Source organism: Quercus lobata, chromosome 7 (genome assembly GCF_001633185.2).
Source record: "Quercus lobata isolate SW786 chromosome 7, ValleyOak3.0 Primary Assembly, whole genome shotgun sequence".
In the NCBI taxonomy this organism is placed as follows: Eukaryota; Viridiplantae; Streptophyta; class Magnoliopsida; order Fagales; family Fagaceae; genus Quercus; species Quercus lobata.
Window position 1 is genome coordinate 45,805,302 of NC_044910.1, and position 15,788 is coordinate 45,821,089.

General features: G+C 32.6%; 2 protein-coding genes across 2 annotated transcripts; both read right to left on the reverse strand.

The window, feature by feature from the left end:
* Window positions 1-1,080: 1,080 nt before the first annotated feature.
* LOC115953413 (glutathione S-transferase L3-like) lies at window positions 1,081-4,001 on the reverse strand. Its single transcript, XM_031071050.1, has 10 exons — window positions 3,714-4,001; window positions 3,488-3,562; window positions 2,970-3,030; window positions 2,672-2,758; window positions 2,485-2,583; window positions 2,298-2,400; window positions 2,133-2,212; window positions 1,774-1,881; window positions 1,429-1,509; window positions 1,081-1,313 (listed from the first exon to the last, which is right to left on the reverse strand). The coding sequence occupies exons 1-10, from the start codon at window positions 3,722-3,724 to the stop codon at window positions 1,302-1,304; spliced, it is 717 nt and encodes a 238-aa protein (XP_030926910.1). The 5' UTR covers window positions 3,725-4,001; the 3' UTR covers window positions 1,081-1,301.
* A 4,442-nt stretch (window positions 4,002-8,443) lies between these two features.
* On the reverse strand, window positions 8,444-15,356 carry LOC115953412 (thylakoid membrane protein TERC, chloroplastic). The gene is made up of 14 exons (XM_031071049.1): window positions 15,131-15,356; window positions 14,962-15,045; window positions 13,820-13,956; window positions 13,647-13,723; window positions 12,665-12,752; window positions 12,410-12,490; window positions 12,243-12,299; window positions 11,251-11,332; window positions 10,525-10,574; window positions 10,281-10,337; window positions 10,103-10,181; window positions 9,517-9,575; window positions 8,834-8,891; window positions 8,444-8,738 (listed from the first exon to the last, which is right to left on the reverse strand). Exons 1-14 carry the CDS (start codon window positions 15,240-15,242, stop codon window positions 8,647-8,649), a joined length of 1,113 nt encoding a protein of 370 aa, XP_030926909.1. The 5' UTR covers window positions 15,243-15,356; the 3' UTR covers window positions 8,444-8,646.
* Window positions 15,357-15,788: the final 432 nt, after the last annotated feature.

The following is a 15,788-nucleotide window of genomic DNA, read 5'->3' on the forward strand; positions in this document are numbered from 1 at the left end:
GTATTATACTTGAAGTTACATTCATTGAGTGTGTGAGAATATTTGTAGTGTTGGAAAAATTTTGTATCAAAAAGCTTCTATCGTAATTGTGAATTTTCATGTATTTTAATTTCATTTCGATTATAATTTCATCAAATCATTGAGGTTCGAATTCAAAAGAAAGACTTTAAGTGCTACAGAAGGAATCTTAATTAAGTGAGATACAATGTGTCAGGAGAAATTTCGAGCAAAACAGTCAAATTTGAAAATTAGTTACACAAAACAATTCACCTAAAATTCACCCGAAAGGGCCGAAACTTGGTTGAGCGAGTTTGCCTAGAAATTTCAATTTTGATTTCCCCAATTATTTTTTTAGCCAACCCTTATTTATGACTTGTATAAGAGCGAAAAATAATCTCTAAATTGACTTGCAATTAAGAGGAGATTCCATCCAAACACCTTGATAATTCATGAGTGCATTTGATTGTTGCTAGAAAACATAGAGGCAAATCATCAAATCTTCAAGTAGCCTTGAAATATCTAAGAGATTGGGATTTGATGTTGGCAGTTGACTTACATAACCTAGATGTCAAGAGCGGAGAGCTCGAATACAAATATCTTACTCCTTCGGGAGATCTTGTAAGTAGTATTTTATTACAACTATTTTCATAGTGGATTCAATTTTAGAACATGATCTATAAGGGTTTTTTCTTTTTGTCAATATATTGCTTGTTAGTGTGCATTCATTGTGGGGGATTGCGGGTTTATGGTTGTGTTCATATTATCCATGAAATCGGTTAATCAACTGCTCAATCCATAGTTAAAGAATTTGATTAAGTAATAAGTTGTGCTAGGGATCTGCATAAGCCTTCTTTAAGGTGTAAGCACAAACACAAATGCATATATTTAAATAAGAGAGTTTTGATTCTCACAGATTTACTATTTCACATATCTTTTTTCACATACATTTTTATGTGTTAAAATGTAAACATTCTCGTATCACTTATAGATATATGTGCATGAAATAGTAGACATAAACGATATATATATATATATATATATATATGTTTCCTAAACATAAACAATATTTTTTTTAAGGACTGTTCTGAACCGAATGACTTATATTTATTCAAGCAATCCATACATGCTGATCAGATGCTGTCGATATCTTCAACTAGTACGTTCACACGTAAGATATGATATACTAAAAAACATTACAATAAGGCAGAAAGCCACTTATTTCTTCAACAAAAGAAAAATAAAAAATAAACGACAGCCACTAATTTCACTAATTAACGTCCAATGGAACTGTGCTGGTATGTTCAGTGCTTAGCCTGAGGAAGAAAATTAGATTAAAGAGTGGTTAGCAAAAAACACACTTGCAGAAAGTAAGAGTAAAAAAGCGTCAACGAAATCAAATTCATAATTCCATGACTAAATGGTTAGTACCAAAAAGCGGGCACTGAACATTTCAACGATCACTTTGGGATCCGCCTTTGTTGGCTTATAAGCATCAATCTTATTCACCTCCTGTACAAGGGTTAACAAGAACAATTACCATTCAAGAACCAAGAATTCTGATTTATTAGGAACTCATGCCTTCTTCAGAGCCATGTTTAAAGTCAAGAGAATATAAAAATATATAGCATTTGCATGTATGCTCCACCGTAAAGATTAATGACTAGAATGAATTAGCTAGTAGCTAAATCGGGGAGATAATAAATTTACAAGTTCCAATTCATAGTCTACTAGAACTCGCAATTGCCACTAAACATCATATGTGTTTTAATTTACCTCGATCCACTTAGTAAGTTTAGGCCTTCCTGCAGTGATGTCATAATTCCACACTCCTGAAAGGAAGGCTTGGAATTTTTCAACAAACGGGATGTAAGCTATGTCCACCTGAAGATCACATAGTTTCACTCAAAAATCAAAGGAGGAATTGTAGAAAATATCATTTAATAATCATATTACTGGTTTCCACTTCCCATATTTATATATAACTATACATAATCATTGTCTAGAGCATAGTTAAAATAAAATTTGAATCCTTAATATGTTTAAAGAGAATGGACCAAGGTCAGTATATACAAAAAAGGCACACAACACAGCACCAACGAAAGATCAAAATCAAAGTTGAGAATTCAACTTACCAAACTGAGCTCATGGCCAAGGAAGAAAGGCCCATCATTAAATTTATGAAGAGCATTCTCTAGGTGGTCAAAAGCAGGGCCTGATGCAAGTTTAAGGTTTTAGTGAGTCTGGCTTCCATAAAAAATGGTGTAAAGACTCAAGAGGCAGCAAGTTTTAAGTCTTACCAGCTTCTTTGACAGTGTCTCCTTTGAATGATGTGAACACTATCTTGTTGAAGGTATCACTGTAGGTTATCAGTTCTTCAGCAAACTCTTTTTTAGCAGGATCCTACAGTCATGTCATAACTTTAGTCAAATTCCAAGAGAGGTAGAGAGCTTTTATGAAGGGCACAATGAATTATGCAAATCTTACATTGGGGTGAAGAGAAGGTCCTTCAAAGTTGCTGTCTACATATTTAATCAAATCAAGGCTCTCCCCAATGATTTTTCCATTGTGTTCCAATGAGGGTACCTGATAATATAAAAAATAATTGATAATCAATTAAGATATTCAAGCAGCTCAATGAAGTATGCATTAGATAGGCATTTAAAAGTATCACCTTGTTTTCATGGTAGACTTTCTCTTTGTACCAAGCAGGCCTGTTTTGAAGGTCAATTGGAACTAATTTAATCTTGTCATGTAATCCCTGCAACTCAAATATTCATCAACTTAAATAGTAATTTTAAAAAAAAAATCCCAAGAAAGGAAAAGGACAGATGATCCCAGAAGGGCTAAAGGGTCTGTCTCTTAATTGAAATTAGAAGCTAGAAAATCAGTATTGAACCACTTAAGTTGAAGTCTATAAACAAATTAATTAAGAAATGAGAACAAAGAGGACAAAGAGTGATGAAGATAACCTTATAGTTCCTGAGGATCCACACACGCTGTGCAAATGGGCATGTATAAGAGACGTACAACCTTCAAAAAATGGTCCAAGTTCATTTTGGCATACAAGGTAGAGGTATAAAAATAAAATCCTAAACAAAAGGACATAATAAAACTAAAGATAGTGACATCGGACAAAACAAACTCGCTAAAGATAGTGAATATCCGACAAATAAAATATTTTAAAAACAAAAAAAAACAAAAAAAAAAAAAAAGCACTGATGGGTACTGCATATACCACGTCAGCTGAAATCAGGATTTCACTTTTTCATAAGTATGACTGAAATAATGTTTGAAAACAAGATTTTCTTAGGTTGTGTACAGATTTGTGCAAAGATGTGTATAACAAACAGAAAAATTCTTAGGTAGTCTCAAGATAAATAGTATTTTTCCGTCTTACATTCATAGTGGACCATTCTTCATGCTCAGAGTTCCTAAGGATTACTCTAGCTAACATTAACAACAACAAAAAAGGGAGAGAAGAGTGAACCTTGTGGTTCCATCAAAGAGAGGAGGTTGTTCAGAAGTGGCATCCAAAGGTGTGGGAAGATGCTCGTTCACGATCCTGCACAACCCACATAACAACACTAGTAAGAACAATCTTACTCTTTACCACAAAATTCAGAGAACCCAAATGAACAACAGCAACAACAACAACAACAAAACAGTTGAGAAAATGGAAAATTCTTAGTGATTACAAATTCCAAGACACTTACGCAGCTGCCATTGATGATGTTTTTTTTTTTTTGTTGTTCGGAGAGTTCTGAGGTTTCAGTTTAGAGTTTTTCTAATCTGATGCTGAATGTGCTTTATGGTTCACCGATCTACCATATTTATAGGAGTTTTCTCACCGTGATTCTATGAAGTCGCGAGCAGTGACGAACTCCAAATGTGACTGCCACGTGGGATTGAAGACAGAGTTAATCATAAAGATGCTGGAATTGTGGGCAGGTTCGTGATAGGGTTCAAATTTGACTCTTCTCTTTGGTCTTTACCCATTTGATTTGATTACATTTTAAGACTTTTTTGTTATGTACGCTGTTTATAAGCCTAAAACTGTACTGTATAGTAGTCTCATCACACATATTTCCTATGTGAGTGATACTCTTTTTTTTAATTTGAATTTATTTATACTACTATTTAGGGGGGTTTCTTCTGTTTGGACTGAACATTTTTTGGTTCAAAAATACCTCCAACACTCCTAAGTTTAAGTAGATACAAAACTAAGGGATAGTCAAGTAAAAATACATGTCTAACTTGCATCTATACTATTATTTAAGAGACTTCTCTTATTTGGACTAAACATTTTGTTGGTTCAAAAATACTACAACACTCCTAAATTTAAGCACAGACAAAACTAAAGGATAGTCAAGTAAAAATACATGTCTAACTTGCACTAATATATTGCTTACAAAATATGAGCACTCTCTATTCAGGTATTTGAAATGCTTCAACTACCTAAACTCATGTTTAAAAAAAAAAAAAAAAATCATTTCTTTTTTACCTTTAATAAGTCTTAACCATTTCACATCAACAAAAAATTATTAACTTAAAAAATAAAAATAAAAATAGAAAAGGCTAGTCTATTGCTAGTCTAAATTTTAAGAAACTTAGGGTCTGCTTTGTAGATTTGTTTAAAAATATGTTTTCAGTTTTTAAATAACATTACACACTTTTCAGTTACACGTATTTTCACACATGTTTTCAAACATATGTACCAAACACCTCCTAAAATTTAAGATTTGAAATGGAGTAAACTGTTGAATTTAGTGTGTGCTAGTTTTTAGGGAAAAATAAATTATCAAATGTGTGTGAGATATATTTAAATAGAGAGTGTACTAATTTTTAAGAAAAAAGTTTCTCTAGTAGTTTTTTTATTTTTGAATTTTGTTGAATTGCAATTTTAATCTCATTTTTTTATTTTTTAAGAATAAAGATTATCTAATTAGATTATGCATATTTTTTGATATTTTTTGAAGTCATAACTAACTTTCTAAAAATATTCTTAATAAATAGAAATGAATTGCAATTTTAATCCCCTTTTTTATTTTTTAAGAATAAAGATTATCTAATTAGACTAGGGGTATTTTTGATATTTTTTGAAACTATAACTAACTCTCTGAATCCTCTTAATATATAGAGAAGAGATTATTTAAATAAGTAACCTATCTTCTTTTCTTTAAAAAAGATCATATTAGGAAATTTACATATGAATAATTTCTTCAATCGATAATATAATGAGTTGGAGGAAAATTACTCCAAAACAATTTAGAATTAAATTTTTTTCGTATAAATTTCTTCTTCTTTCAATTATTATTGTAGGGACTCAATTTGTGACGACCCCAAGATAATATTGGGCTCATACCTAAAAAGGGCCCAAACAATATCATTTGTAGAGCGTGGGTTTGAAAGGCTAGGCCTTGGTCACTGGTCGGTGGATAACCATGGTGTTCATACAATAGTAGACCATGTTCGTTTCGTGGAGTTTTTCTCCTCAAAACGGTCTAAGAGGCTCTGGTTCTTGGCTTTTTTTCCCAACCCCCTTTTTCGGATTGCTTGCTTCTCCTTTTATATTAGCCTGTATCCCTTATCCTACGTCCACGTGTAGGATCGACTTTCTAGGACCGATACTTGTCCCATCAGCCCATACCCAAAGTGGGTGGGGGTGGTTGTAAAAGCTGAAGAGTATAGCTCTGTCAGGTACAGAGTATTCAATGGCAGTAATGGCAGCTTTCCCTTTGTCCTTGGTCGTTATACTATCCAGCGTCCCCTTCTCTATTGACATAGATATTTTAGGTTTTTTTTCCAAAACTGTTCCTATACCGTTCTTGCCCTTTCTTTCAGGGGGACCTCGGATATGCCGAGAACATAATTATCCTCGGCTATGTCTCAAGACTACTTGAACTTTTATTACACGTCCTCGGCTATACCCCTCCTCGACTCGGGCCTTGAGCCCCAATATAAAAATGGGTCAGGGCCACAAATTCTTGGGCCCCACAATTATTATTTAAATTAAATAAATATTTACAAGAATGTTCAAAGATTATATTTTTTTCATCTTCTTCATGTATGTTTTTTATAAATTATTAAGTTTTTTTTTATATCAAGCAAGGGTTCAAACGAGGTTAAACCATGACTTGTCCATTAATTTTTATATATATATACTTAAATTGTATAGATATAATAAAATTTTCATTCCTTAGCAACAAAATATGCGTGGCCCAATGGTTTGGGATTTGGACATGACCAATAATGAATTGTCATTCAATTGTTTTTAAAAATTTGATACTTAAATTTAATATATATATATATATATATATATATAGATTTGGGATTTGGACATGACCAATCATGACGTGTCATTCAATTGTTTTCATAAATTTGTTACCTAAATTTAATATATTTATATATGTGTGTATTAAATTTTTCATTCCTTAGCAACAAAATATATGTGCCCCAATGATTTAGGATTTGGACATGGTTAAGACTCTAATTGGTTTTTTGATGTAAGCAAAGATACAACCCCAAATTGTTTATTTGAAAATAAAAGATTTTATCAATTTAGTTAACTAGAACCACAACTCTTGGCTTATTTAAAATTGTTGGTTAAAAGCTTTTGTTGTTTTATGTGGCTTTATTTTATAATATCTACTTTCTTATCCAAATTAGTATGTAAGTTATCTGAAAAATTAATTTTAAACTAAATGTTAATTATAGAATTTTTTTACGTTTCTTAACACACTGTAAATATCCTCATAATTTAAAGGGTTAGTCACCCCCTAATTTTTTAATTTTGATACTAATTTAGATGGTATGAAACATATTTGCAAATGCTTAGAAAATGTAAGATAAATAGTTATAATTAACTCTATATTTTGACTATTTTATTGCTACAATATCCATAGTCTTATACATACATATATAATACATTACAATATTCTATCATCTTGTTAATCTTTTATGCATGTGTCATTCACAAGATTGGTAATCTAATATTTGTAAGTTCATAAACGAAAATAATTTTATATCTAATTACCTCAAATAATATAATTTTAACTATTAATTATTTATTATTAGTATAGATTTGTGAATGAGTAAAAAATTTTAGTAGTAGTGTTTATTATATATGGAAGATTAATATCTTAATTAAGTAGCTTGCGAATGAGCTCAACCTTACTTGATAGGAAAATAACCTAAACTTAAAAATGTAGTATAGTTTAGTGATGAGCTTAAACTCGACTCATGTTTGAAATAAAATTAAATAAACAATTTTGAATTTTTAATATTTTGCTCCATTTATAACCTATCCATTGCATTATAATCTTTTTCTTTTTTTTTAAATGGAGTTTATGTTATTTGTTTATATGCAACTTTTCACAACTTCAATTTTCTTAAATATAATTGTACTTTTATTCTAGTTTAATGTAATACACCATGGCGTCTATGTGCAATGGGGCTACCTGATGAATAATAGTCAATTAATCATATAAGACTATTTTCCACCTTGACTGCTTGACATGATGTCGCGAGCAGTGACGAACTTGACCAGTAAAAATAAAAATTATGAATTTGTTGAGGATTTTTTTTTTTTTCTAATTATTCAAAGCAATATTAGATACACAAAATTTTTACTTTTATTTTTTTTAAGCAATATGAGGAAATCTTCTTCCACACTTTTCCATTCTCTTCCCCTACTTCACTTCACTTATTATAAATAAAGCCCTTCTCAACAAAGGCAAAGAGCTCTTATTGAGAAGAATACTTGGCCCCAAAAAAAAAAAATTTGACCATGAACAACTGATCAAACTCTCTCCCTCCATCACACTCATGATTGCCATTTTAAATCTAAGAACATCATCAATGAACTTAAATCTAAGAACATCATGAATGAACTTGTATTGGTGTACAATTTTACTATGACTAGATTAATAATTATTGTTTGTACCATTTATTATCCGAACTATATCTTTTTGGATTTGATTTCTTTGATAGGCCTAAAAGTGTTATTGATCACAACATACATGAGACCCACTTGTCAGTGAAAGAGATGTTATAGGATTTGATTTCTTTGATAAGCCTAAGAGTGTTATTGATCACAACATACATGGGACCCACTTGTCAGTGAAAGAGATGTTATATAAGACGGGCTCATATGAAAATTTTTCAAGTTATAGATCTGTTGTGATTGATGACACTTTTAAAACATGTTAGTGAGAGAGCTCTTGTATAGAACGTAAGCAGGAGATACTTTCTCCTATAACTCAAACTTGCAAATATGGCAAATTCCTTCCCAATCTCTCTTTCTCTCTCTCTCTCCAACTCCATTCTCTATTTTTTGCCCTAATATTCAGCAACATCAACCAGCCACCTGCCACCCTATCTAGAAGCACGTCAAGACTTCTTTCAAGTAGTATAGTATGGTGGTAGCGCGTAGATCTCCATATTATTAAGCCAGAAATTAAAATTTGCTTCTTAATTTTTCACCACCAACACATTATTAATTCGGGTCATTGTTTGCCATTATTCTAATAATTGAAACTGAAGGAGAGAAGGCAACAATGTAATTTCTTGGTGGCACTACTTAAAATATATATATATATATATATAATACAGATTTTTCACATGCTATTTGATCAATTGCTTCTTTAGCTAATCAGACTTATTCACCAGACTTAATAGCACCCCACCACTAAGACAAGTAGCTACAACACCAAGAGATGCTTCAGTTGAGACATGGAATCCTGTAGAAAGAGTTGAGAAGAAAATATTTAATTTTGGAATAGAAACTATAAAAGAGTACACGTAGAACAAGGTGATAAAATTAATAAATGCTCACCAAAAAAATCCAAGATCATCTTACATCCAATAAAGCCCAGTACGATGCCAATTGCCGGCTGATAGAAAGCAAAGGAAGAAATGTGGGCTTTTGTTTGTCTAAATTTGAATATATCAACCAAAAACTATACACGCTACAAAATTTTCAAGTAGATAGTGAAAAAAGTAAGAATTCATTAAGCATGGAATTTAAAACCAAATCTAGCACAATAAAAATGAAAATGTTGGTCTTAATAACAGCTAGTACAGGCAAATCACATCCTTTTTTGGTAAGCAATATGCAAGCAAATCCTAGTTAGACTCAACCACTCAGGGACTGGTAGCATAGTTGCCTCACCCGAGTTTCTTTGTTGTATAGCTGCCTCAGATAATAGAGACAAATATTAAAACTGATAGTTCTATTTTCCTACTATGAGGCTGTTAGTCTTACAAGATTCATGGTGCACCAGTTCCACCAGTTTGCAAGAAGCAGAGAAACCTTAGCAACAGAGGGAAATGGGGGAAACAATAGCAGTGCCAATAAAGAACCATGAAATAAGCACACAACAGACTCTTTAAGTTTTAATTATGTCAAATGGCTCAAACACTCAGTTCATATTGCCTCATAACAAGTTGGTGAATATTTGAAAAGAGCATGTCTGTCGAAAAGATTGCAAATTTAGTTAGAGCAAGTCAGCTTTTTACCTGTAAATACTCCAAGTCTGACATACCCTCAGAAATCAGAGTGTAAAGCGATCTCAAACCTACAGTGTAAGAAGATACAGTCAACTAGTTATATTTAATATGAACACAATCACCTTCAGCAATATATAGTAAAATGACCATTATCAATATTTGACATAAATTTTAGATCATGTAATTATCTTCTGATACAAATGCATATTTTTTTCCTCCATAACCAACTCTAAAATGCAATCGAAATGCATCTTTGATACATCAACCAGTTGTATAAGTAGCTCATAAGGGAACTCTAAATCAACCAAAAAAAAAAATTACCATAAAAATGTGGAAATGAAATTAAACTGCAGATTAAAATGTCATATCCATAAACAGGCTTCCAGATCACTGATGGCCAGTGTTGTATATTTATAATTACCAAAGTTCTTAATCACCAAAAACTTGTTATCATGGTATGATAATAAGTAAAAAGAGATCCAGGAACACAGTGCATGCAATTTGGACACACACCTCAACTCAATTTTAACAGGAACAATCAGTTTTAGAGATATTAATAGCAATTACAAGGACTACCGAAAGTAACAAGAATTACCTAAGATCGCAAAGAGATTAGAAGTAAAAACTATGAAAGGATCCCGTGTTACACCAAAGACTGCAGGTATTGAGTCAACCTAAAGAAAATAAGCACTGTATCAACATCTCCATCACAAAATGCCAGTCTCTAAATAAATACATATGCCTGACAGTATTAAGAAACTGGGAAAACCTACTGCAAATGCTATGTCACTGAGCTCAATAACTGCTACCGTGAGAAGTAAAGGAGTGGCCTGCCCAAAATGTGTGACACCTGTTAGAAATCAAGTAAAATTAATTTAAGATGGTAAAGAACTTTAAATCTCTGAGAAACGAAAAATGCTACTTGCTGATCCAGGGTTAAATTTTAACCCGTCCCTTGCAGCTTTAAACAGTTGTATCCTATGTATGTTGAATATATGACACACAAATGTTACTTACTTTCCAGACACCACCCTGACTTGTTATAAAACGATTGCCATCATAACTAGCTGCAAGGAACAAAAAGGAATGAGACTTTAGAGCAGAAAGATCAATTAGTACAGAGCCAATCAGCTTTCAGGCATTAAAAAACATGACAACTCCATTCTGAAGCTGCCTAAAGAATGCTTCCATGATGTGTATATTGTTTTTAACTACTAAAGATGGAACACTATATCAATGCAGTACCAGTGCTCATGCTCCAGATTATGAGTGTGTCAAAAACAGGAGAAGCAACATTGTTTGGGTGCTTGCTCTCTAGTTATAAAAGGCAATAAAAAATTAGTGGCATAAAATTAGTCAGAGGAAATAACCCATTCAATGCAACCAATCCTTTGTCCAATGTGTATTGTAAAAATCAGATGATGGAGGCACCTGATCATACTTTAAAAAGTGCAAGAAAAGTATATAAATACCCCAATAACTAAGATGTCCTTATTTCACATTTTGACAGAAGAAAAAGGAGGTAATCAGATTTATAAGCAAGCCTACAAATTAGGCTAATCTAGGTTCAACATTTTTACACAAGTAGAGTTCAAATTGAGCTAAGAGCAGCCCTGACTAATGACTCAGCCCCAGAAAGTAAGAAGATCCTTGTTGAGTACCAGCCTAGAAAAATATATATAATGCAATGGTAATAGTCCGATTAAGAATTCAGAAGGAAAGAAATATACAGCAGAACATTACCTGTGACAGGGATAAATCTTTGGCATGTCTTCACCACAAAGTTGTTGGATAGGTCAGTATCATCTTCTTCACTGGTAAATAGCTATCAAAAGATCACAAACATTTTAAGTCACTAGACATTTAATCTTCAAGAATCACCTCTTGCATGAGACCTTCCTTTCTTTTCGAATAAAATTATTGTTAGCAAAATGGTTAAAAGATTAAATTCACCTTTACTTAAGCTTTTGGGACAATCTATAATTTATCATAGTGTCAAAGTAGGTGGTAATGAGTTCGAACCCTACCTCCACACTACCTCCCATTTAAAAAGTTAAAAATCCCAAGTATTGGGCCCCATTTATTAAGGGGGAATCTAGGCTCACATGCGAAAAGGAGTGTTAGAATAATGGTTAAATGATTAAATCCACCATTACCTAACAACTTAAGCTTTAAAGACCAAACACATATATATTCTACTCATGCTCCTCTCTCTTCCCCCCCCCCCCCCCCAAAAAAAAAAAAATTCTAGTTTGATTAGCAAGTGGAAGAGAAGGTTTTCCAAGCACTATTATGTCTTTGGTTTCTATTTTGGATATTGACCCGCACCCACATGGAACATGGTTCAACCATTGCAGCTTGACTTACTGGCCAAGGGTGGAGACAATATTGCTCTACTTTACCTTCAGTCTGTACTAAGTTTATACTTGTGAGGGACTATTTTGCAATGATTTAGTATAATTAGGTAACAGAAGTTTCCCCTCAAACCAAGAGAGGGGGCAGGGGGAAGAAGTTTCCACATCTACAATACAATTGAAATGGAAGCATCTGAGCTACTAATTCTTGATCAGTTCTTTGTACTCATCATATTGACTCTGAAACCAAAAAAAATCCATTACAGACCAAAAACTAGTAACTTCTCAAACTCTTTCTTTGGGTATGGGAATGGGGGAACCACAGAAAATGGATAGATTGCATTAAAATTTGCTACATCCTTTCAGAAGAGAAGATTTAACCTTAAATGAGGAGTATAGGAGAATTGAAGCCAGTAGTAGGTTCACTGCCTCGAATCTCTAAAACAACAGGAAAAAAAATTTCATAAAAAGCATGTAGAATAGAAAAGGCCACTATCAAAAACACATGTACAAGTGTATACAGGCAACAGGAACAGCTAGACACTTACCTGAAGGGTGGCCGCTCCAAGGAGTATCAACGTCAAACGAAAGACCACAGCACCAGCAATACCATATGAAAGTACCCGATTCTATACCTCCAGAAAATAGAAATTTGTCATTGCCAGAAATTGATATATAAAGGTTGGGGGGGGGGGGGGGGGGAACATATATATATTAACATACTTATATAAAATTTGAGAACCCAAGGACCATAAGGTAAAACAATCCAAATTTTATTAGAGGAACAAAAATTTGTGCCTCACCTGATACATAATTGGCACTTTAAAGTACTTGAATATCAAAACAAAGACAAACAGATTGTCCACTGACAAACTTTGTTCCAATATATACCTGCACATAGTCCATAATGGTCATTGTGAAGGAAATAATCCAAGCATAAAGAACAAAACCCAGTTCAAGTGAGCAGAAGAAGAAGATAAAATGAACTGAGTCAAAAATATAATATAAACCATGAAGTCAGAAAAAACAAATTTTAAGAACTGTTCAAACTCAAAACTATAATAATAGATGATAACATTACAAACCATGCTCATGTTCTCCAACTTATATTGGTCTTAAGACATCCCTCCTCAGAGGAACAATATGCAATGTTGGCAACAGTTCAGATTTGTGTAGTTTGACTAATTTACTAGTGCTTTATCCTACTAAGAACCATAAAGAACAGTAGAGGGAGGGAGGCTGACTTAAGTGAAGAATAAATGAAGGCCTCCAGAAGAAATCAGACTTGTATCAATAGCAAGCTTCACCTCCAAGGCGCTTATTTTCTCACATGTTTGAACTTCACAAGATGCATATCATTTTCTCATTCAGGTTCCATTAAAAATTAAAGATAACAATATAGAGAGCTTTGGAATAACCTTCATATTTAAAATTAATGCCCAAGAGTTTGGAACTGCATAGCGCTGCTCAAATCACAAACAATAATCTCAGATAACACATATCACCGAGTCCAAGAGTTGATGTTTATAATTTGAACAGGAACTGTTATCGCCAAAGAAGGGTTTCTGCCGGATATTTAAGCATGTAAATAGCCATGGTACTTATGCAGACATGAGAGCTCTAGAAGCATAGATTTTAGCTTTGGCAATATCAATTCCTTAGCTTGACTTGCCTACTGTGATTTGTAATTGATATACAGATTTTAGCTTTATTAACAAACATTAGCTGTGTTATGAACTTTCTATTTGTTGTTGAAAAGCATCTATGATGCAAAATTCAGCATACCCAGCAAAAAACTCAGTGGCCTTGCCAACTCCATCTTTCAAACCCAAACCAATGCCAAATGCCACTGCAGTGCACACCTATAAAATTAATGAATTAAATGAAATTGCTCAAGATGATGACAGAATCAATAGATCCCAGTAATCAAAATAAGCTCAGGGCGAGAGGGTGCTCACACACAAGGCAACAGTTCTAACAGAGGAGGTATACTCATGCGCCTCAGTTGTTTCTAAATGACTGGCCGAAGAGGAAGTGTCAGATGTCTCTGTGTTGACAATGTCATCATATGATTGAGAACTGATTCTCTTGCTTTCTGCGGATTCATTCCACCAATACTTAAATTCTATTAAACTACAGCACCAAATTACATCAATATATCTTGCAGATAAGCAGAGCAACAAAATTTGAAATGTGTACAATTGTCGGATATGACATGGAAAATACCATAGATGGTAATACTTTTTATTAAATTCAATTATAAGGTTGATTTATTGAATTTTTTTATTACTTTATCATATTACATATATAATCTGAACAAAATCATCGATGCAGCACATTGTAAAGCTGTTAGACATTAAATGAATTAACACAAATTACACAACTTCATTCTGGCATTAGAGTACATTGAAATCAAATATTAGAAACTGTCCTCAAATGTGAGAGAGAGAGAGAGAGTATAAGGTTCCAGAACTAAGCAGCCACATTATGAAGCAATTAAAGCAGGTTGGGAAAGTGCAATATCATTTCTTTTTGCAAAATGCCCTTACGAGTTACACCTGTAGCATCAGGAAAACAACTGAAAAGCAGTTTTTATGATATGTAACATGAATACTCCCAAAAGATTTTGAAACTTTTTGCTCTCAAATTTTCAAAATCAAACACAATCAAGTTACACCTAGTATCATCCACCCAATATATATATATATATATATATATATATATTTTTTTTTTTATTAAATGTGAATTTTGACAAATCCACCGGATTACATTTTCTTCTAATACCCTCTAATATCCAGAGGATCAAAGATTAATAACTATGTCATTTATTAAATGTTTAAATTTTACTGTCGCTTTTGTAAGACATACCTAGCGGCTAGTGCACAAGGCTCGAGCATTATACACAGGGCCTATAAATTACCCCAATTTGTCATAAATTAGCAAATTAAAAGCAAAAATGTAAAAATATCACAATTCACACACACAGTTTATTTGTTGGAATCCAATTAACACGAAATTTAATAAACTCTTTCAAAGTCACAAATATAGAATTAGAATTAAAAATCAGAGAGTATGTAAAACGTGATCACATGAAATTCACCTGAGGTAGATAAATTATCCTCCTGCTCGGTTCCTCTGGAGCAAGAAATTGGAAAATATTCGGCTCGGCGACAATTATGACCCACTGTAAAATCAAAATTCAAAAGGATTTTTGATAATTAAGACTGTATTGTAATACAAAATACACACGGAGAGAGAGAGAGAGAGACCTGTAGGTGTAGAAATGGTGAGAATATGGTGGTGGCTAAGTTGAAGACGAGTCCATTTGGGAGGGAGCGAAACCCTAGGCATGGCGGGGTGGATTACTGAAGCTAATCCCATGGTTGATTGAAGCTAGTCTAATCAGATTTACAATTTTTGGTACGAAATTCAAAAGAGGAGCAGGAGAAGGAGTGAGAGTGTTTTTTTTGGGTATAATCTTATCCTTTCGAATTTTTTTAATTCAGGTCTATTCAGTACATTGTTATTGTCGTTTGTCCTTTTCTTTTTTTTCTTTTTTTCTTTTTTACAGAATTCACGTCGGTACCCGTCTAATAGAAGAAAAAAAAAATTATACAATTTTGACTAAAAATGACTTATATAAGATTGTATATAATTGTGTAAATTTATAAATTTATTACAGTAATTATGTAAATTTACACTAATACTGTTTATTTTATATTTAGTTGTTTATTATTATCTCAAGAATAAAAAATAAATAAATAAAAGAAGAAGATGGATTGTAATTGTTGTATGTGAAAAAAAAGAAATAATTTAAAAATTCAATAAAAATTAATATTTTGATGAAATGTAGTGTATATCTTTAAATAGATAATCTAATGTTGAGTATTTTTAAAAGTTAGCATGTAAAATAGAAAAAAAAAGAAT

Coding starts and splice junctions, on each gene's coding strand:
- LOC115953413 (XM_031071050.1), bottom strand. Junction 2,759..2,969: donor GGATCCTCAGGAACTATAAG/GTTATCTTCATC, acceptor TTTGAGTTGCAG/GGATTACATGACAAGATTAA. Junction 2,401..2,484: donor GACCTTCTCTTCACCCCAAT/GTAAGATTTGCA, acceptor ACATGACTGTAG/GATCCTGCTAAAAAAGAGTT.
- LOC115953412 (XM_031071049.1), bottom strand. CDS start 15,242: ATGGGATTAGCTTCAGTAATCCACCCCGCCATGCCTAGGGTTTCGCTC. Junction 10,338..10,524: donor GTCAGGGTGGTGTCTGGAAA/GTAAGTAACATT, acceptor CATTTTGGGCAG/GCCACTCCTTTACTTCTCAC. Junction 8,739..8,833: donor GATGATCTTGGATTTTTTTG/GTGAGCATTTAT, acceptor CTCTTTCTACAG/GATTCCATGTCTCAACTGAA.